Source organism: Thamnophis elegans, chromosome 10 (genome assembly GCF_009769535.1).
Source record: "Thamnophis elegans isolate rThaEle1 chromosome 10, rThaEle1.pri, whole genome shotgun sequence".
NCBI lineage: Eukaryota > Metazoa > Chordata > Lepidosauria > Squamata > Colubridae > Thamnophis > Thamnophis elegans.
In genome coordinates this window covers 22,183,779-22,189,778 of record NC_045550.1, presented here as the reverse complement: position 1 = coordinate 22,189,778, position 6,000 = coordinate 22,183,779, and the positions used below count along the sequence as shown (strand labels likewise).

Here is a 6,000-nt window from a genome sequence, read left to right as displayed (position 1 = left end):
TCTTGGAAAACCAATTGTGTATTGGTTTCATCTTATTATGCAACCATTAATGACTTGGAGATTTAGCTAAGCACAGAAGTTTTCTAATTGTATAGGAATCAATAATATTAATAAAGAGATGAGTAGGAGCCCAGAATCTGAACCTTACAAAAAAAATTGGGCCTCTTAAAATCCTGCAACCCTATGCAGAAGAGTGACTTTATAAGGTTGAATTGTATTCTGCCCAACAATTTATTCTGTTTCAGACTTTATTTGGTGTTCTGCTTCTGTGATGATAATAACTAATGGATAATGTATGTAGCCAATAGATAGTATTAACTAATAGCTAGCAGGTAATACATGAATAATAGTGTTCTGTGCGTCTTCGGTGTTTAGTCATGCCGGCCACATGACCACAGAGACGTCTTCAGACAGCGCTGGCTCTTCGACTTTGAAACGGAGATGAGCACCACCCTCTAGAGTCGGGAACGACTAGCACATATGTCTGAGGGGAACCTTTACCTTAATACATGAATAAGACTAAGCGTGTACCTGAAAGACCATTCCAAACAGTGAACCAATCATATATTTTTATAGGAATGCATAAAAGCATTTTGCAGAATGTTTGTTTTAGATGCCAAGTGCTTTAGACATTGTGTTTGCTCAATGTTTTCTGTAATATGCTGAAAACAGGATCCCAGGTTTTTTACTTATTTTTTAAAATCATGGAGACAATGCTTAGTGGTGTTTGCTTTGGGTTGAAAAAGATCTGTACAAGAAAATAATAACAATGTTACTTAATGCTCAGAAATATAGTAACAAACCAAAGTAAATGTTAATTTTAGAATAACAGTTTTTATTGCAGTTTTATGCTGATAGTGAGATATAAAAATAGCTAATTAAATGTTTGAGAGGCAAACAGGTTAAAATAATTTCTTTGAAGCAGACATATAGCAAAGATATAACTTACTTTCCTTCTCTGTTACAAATTCATATTTATTTTTATTGGACTATTATTTCTATAGATAATAGTAATAGGGACACTGTGATGCTGTGCCAGCAATTTCAGGATCTAGATTAACTCTTCAGAATTTCCAGAATATTGTTTTTAAGAAAGTTATTAAGAAAATGAGCTTTTAAGAAAGCTCATTTTAACTACTTTTGCAAAATGAATTCAATCATTGACTATAAATAGTTATTCAGTTGAAACTATTTCCATACCAAATTGAAAAGCTTTAGTTTAATAAATCATAGAAAAATCATCTGTTAATCTTGACAACTAGCCATTGTGAAACTATAGCTCACTGAAAAAAGAACTTAAAATAGTCAACCTCTGCTAAAACAGTTCAATTTTAGAATATTTGTATGATGCAGTTAATTAAAATGTCTATGATCCCTCTGGCCCAGGACTTAGTTATTGATAAAGAATGAATCTTGATTATCTGTCCCAGAATTCATTGGCCTTCTCTTATCTCATGTCTTTTGGTTTTTCTGAACTTCCCATCATTACCCACTTAACTTACCCAGAAGATGACATGGGTATCATATATATATTTGGATGGTTCCAATTTTTGACACTGTTAGAATGGCTAAAGAGCTAATAATTTAATAAAATGAGTCAAATATTATATATTCTTATGATTTAATGTCTGTCATCTCATTCCTAAAATGAAATAAAACTTATGTTGTATGATTTTATCCTGATGATTTATAAACTCTAATAGTTTAGTTTCCTTTCATAAAGAAAGACAACCATGTCATCTGTGGAGGAGAATTTTCCAAGAGGTGGTACACAGAAGAAAGGACAGGAAGAAAAAACAGTCAGACAACCAACGGTAGATGACAATTTATTCAAGGTATGCAAATTAGGAACATTTAACTTCTGTTGTCTCAGACTGTTGATTCCTCCCAACTACAGTAGTTTTGTGACTGATATTAATTGCCTTATTCCTTGACTTTCTTAGAATCACAGGGCTGGATGGGATTTTGGAGGTCCAGTCCAATCCCCTGCCTCCTTATATCATACCAGACAAATGGTTGCCCAGTCTTTTCTTGAAAACGTCCAATGATGAGTACCCGCAACTCCATCAAGCAAGCTTTTCCATTCATTCATTGTTGCCACTTTTAGGAAATTTTTCTTTATTTCGAGATTGAATCCCCTTCTAATAAATTTCCACCCATTGCTTCTTGTCCTGCCCTCAGGTGTTAAATGGATGCCCTCTTCCCTGTTATAGATTGCTGTCATGTCTCCCCTGAGCCTTCTCTTAAGCTAAAGCAGGGGGTCCCAACCTTTTCTATACCTTGTACCCCTAGAATGCTTCTGATATATTCTCTCACCCTTAAAAAAATAAACAATGTGCCTATAATTATACGTATACATTATAATCTTGGTTTGATTTATTGGATTTATTGGATTTGGATTATAATATTGAAACTTCTAAACCAAAGTTTTAGTACCACTTTGAATATCGTCTCGCACCCTCAGTTGGGAACCCCTGGGGTAAAGCATACCTTGTTCCTTTAACATTCATCATACCCCTTATCATTTTTGTTGCTGTCCTCTGCACTCTTTCTAGGGCCTCAGCATCTTTTTTAAAAATCTTGGTTACTAGAACTGGATGAAGTATTCCAAATCACTAGTATAATATAGAACAATAGTATCATTTCCTCTGATCTTGATGCTATCCTCTGTTGATGCAGCCTTGGACTGTGTTGGCTTGGTAGCTGCAGCACACACTTAAAACGGTTTGTGTGTTTTAATGGGACGGGATATAACATTTTATATAAATAACTTTTAATCCAAGGAGATTGCTATGTTTTTAGCCATATATCATATGTATTCATTCCTGGATGATTCCTGTAATAACTGCCAATTAATAAAATCTTGTATTAGAAACTTTTATGTTTGCGCTGTATAAAAGTTCAGTTTGAGTATGTTTATGGAGCAAGTTTAATTCAGTTTGGCCCATAATTCAGCTTGTTCCAGTCTTACATTGAATCATTCACCTTACCTCTTCTGCCTTGTATAAGAGGAGGCAGCCAGAAGCATATACCTCCTAGTTAAGTTAACTGTTGTGTATAGATCAGGTAAAATTAGTTGATTTAAGCTATGCCTTACTAAAACGAACCAAGATCATTTCTGATCTGGGGTGCATTGGATAGTTCAGGGATAGTGTGTGTATGTTACAGTCTCTTTAATTAAGCAATGCCATTTATTGCAACCCAGAAAACATACATTCTCTCTCACAACACCTGCTTGCTGGAACAAAGCAACCAGGGATTTGTATGGCTCCTATCCCATGATGTAAAATATGTTTTTGGAAGTCTGACTATTCCCCATCCCTTTTGGATTAGGATAGACGTCACATCCCAACTGAATTCTCCAGTTGGTCCAGAGTTACTTTGGATACTGAGATGGGCGGCATATAAATTTAATAAATAAATAAATTGTAATTGATTATGGGTTGTTTTTCCCTGAATACACATAGTTTGTGTTTTTACTGTTCTAATTTACTGTTCTTAATTTTGTAAGCCACCCAGAGTATTTTGGAGTTCAGCAGCTTTTAAATCTTATTCATTCAATTATTCATTCATAATAAATAAATAAATAAATCATTTTAGGTTAACTAGAAAATCCATGTTTAGTTAACCATAGTTTCTCATTTTATATTGATAAGTTATGATTAATTAAAAATGGAGGTGAATATTTTTTACTTCTCTGTACGTAGGAGATAAAAATCAGAAAGAGTTGGCAGCACCTTTATACTAACAGATTTTATTATGATGCATAAGATTTCATGAACTGCAGCTCACTTCATGACATTTTTGGTTACCATATCTTGACATAGCTTTGCTTCTACAATGTAAAAGATAATATATTATTTATAGCCCAAGTCTCCAGTGATACATTTTGATAATATTGTGCTGAACTTTGTGGAAACCAGCCATCATCTTTTAACTTTTTTTCTATTTCATTTCCTGAACTTTGCATTGATATGTTGCTTTCCTCTCCTAGTTACTAATCTGTATAGAATTGGGGAAGCAACTTTTGTATTTTTATGTAATCTGTTTTAGACTCAACATGAAGAAGTAACTCGGAAAAGAAAGAAAAAACATGAAGATCAAAAGGAGCCAAAAAAACTTAAGTCTGAGAAGAAAGCTGTTTCAAAAACCAGTATTAAAGATTTTAAACTTTTGTCAGCAGAGGTTGGTTGGTAATTTGTACTGTAATTTATTTGTTGTGCTGTGACGTACAATTCTACTTGACTATCCCAATTGATTTTATTAGATGATATGTCACCATGATAAAATAATTCCTAAGCCCAGTTTACATGGCACAATAATTGAATGAACATCAGTGAGTTAGATTTGCACAAGCTACTAAGGACACAAATAAACCACATGTTGGTAGAAAGACAGATGTTTGAATCCAGCCAAAGTTTGATTATGTATACTTAAGATCAGTATAAGCTCTCAGTATAAAACAAGTTACAGATCTTTGATCTTGAAATAATGATTTGGTTTCCTTTCCACCTAAATGGATTTTTTTCTGGGTGCTTTGTTGCATCTCCTTAAATTCATATATTATCTGTACTAACAGAAGCTTAGTGTGCAAACCTATGTAAAAGTATATCTGTGATTGTTGCTTATTAGTGTTTGCTTGTCTTCAACAGTCTCTTACAGAAGGAACACTGCTGTTAGGATGTGTGAAAAAGAGTAATCAATTTGATCTGGTGATCAGCTTACCAAATGGTCTTACTGGGTTTGTGAAAATAACGTGCCTATGTGATGCTTATAGTGAACTGCTAAATAAGCAGGTGGCCACTGATGAGCCTATGGAGGTAAGATGATGAATTGATAGCTGAAATCTATGAAGATCAACAAAGCAGGCTTTCATAGTTGCCTTGTGATTTCCTTTGCTTTTAATCAAACCACATTTGAATCTGCCAAGTCCAGGTCTTGAACACATAGATATGGATGTTTGTTTGCCAAAAGAGTTGAAGACAGCCATTGGAATTAGCACATATGTACCATTTTTGAACTTAATCTTAATTGTGACATATTTTGCTGTGAGTCCAGCTTGTAACACCATTTGCTAGAATGTCAAAATACATTCAATTTACTGAATATACTCAGGGAGGGGGGAGTGTTATGTTACTTGCTTTGAAAGCTAGAAAACACCTTGCCACATTTTTTTTCTTATTTTTTCTACTCCCTCTTGACTTTTTTGCAGGAACTGAATTCTCTCTCAGACTTGTTCCCCCCAGGAATGTTGGTGAGATGTGCTGTGGTAGGCACAGAGAAGAATGCTATGGGACATCAAAAGATACACTTAACCGTTAATCCAAAAGATGTCAACAAAGGTTTGAATCCTACAGTTTTGAAAGAAGGCATGGTAAGTAACTCAAGATTTTCCTCATCTTATTTTTCATATTCCCAAATTGTTTGAGACAAATAGAAAAAACATTTTTGTTAAACTGTAAGCAAAAGAGTGATTACAAATGACAGCAGTGCACTTAAAGGAAACAAAGGTGGGTTAGAAAAAAAGTCAAATTCCAAAATAACATTTTTACTTGTAGAGCTTTGCAGGAAAATTCAGAGAAAGCATTAAAGACAGTACATATTGGTTTAAAATGCTGAAATATACAAACAAGTTTATAAGGTAATGAACAAGTGTCACACGTGACATCTAAGAAATAGGTTTCATGGGAATGGCCTCAACCTCACACAGATACTTAAAAGTTGCTGTTATAAAATGGATTTGTCTTGAATATGGCTACTCCTCAACTTATGACCAAATTGGGCCCCAAATTTCTGTTGCTAAGTGAGACATTTGTTAGATGAGTTTTGCCCCATTCTATGACATTTTTTGCCATCACTGCAGTTCTTAAATGGGTACATTAAAGTACCTATCCCAAGGCCATTGCTACTCTGAACAGCCTTTAAAATTAAACAATTGATTGTAAATCAAGGATTACCCGTAACTGCTGCATTCTGTCTTTCTGTGTGAGTGAGTGTGTG

At 34.3% G+C, this 6,000-nt stretch overlaps 1 protein-coding gene across 2 annotated transcripts in view; it reads left to right on the top strand.

The window, feature by feature from the left end:
* The window catches only part of PDCD11 (programmed cell death 11), a 34,179-nt gene that overhangs the window by 1,919 nt on the left and 26,260 nt on the right, over positions 1 to 6,000 (top strand). For both annotated transcript variants that reach the window (XM_032225053.1, XM_032225052.1), the window contains exons 2-5: positions 1,724 to 1,835; positions 4,054 to 4,185; positions 4,653 to 4,820; positions 5,213 to 5,374. In XM_032225053.1, the coding sequence (XP_032080944.1) occupies positions 1,734 to 1,835; positions 4,054 to 4,185; positions 4,653 to 4,820; positions 5,213 to 5,374 (564 nt within the window). In that variant the 5' untranslated portion in view covers positions 1,724 to 1,733. The remainder of the gene's footprint in view (positions 1 to 1,723; positions 1,836 to 4,053; positions 4,186 to 4,652; positions 4,821 to 5,212; positions 5,375 to 6,000) is intronic.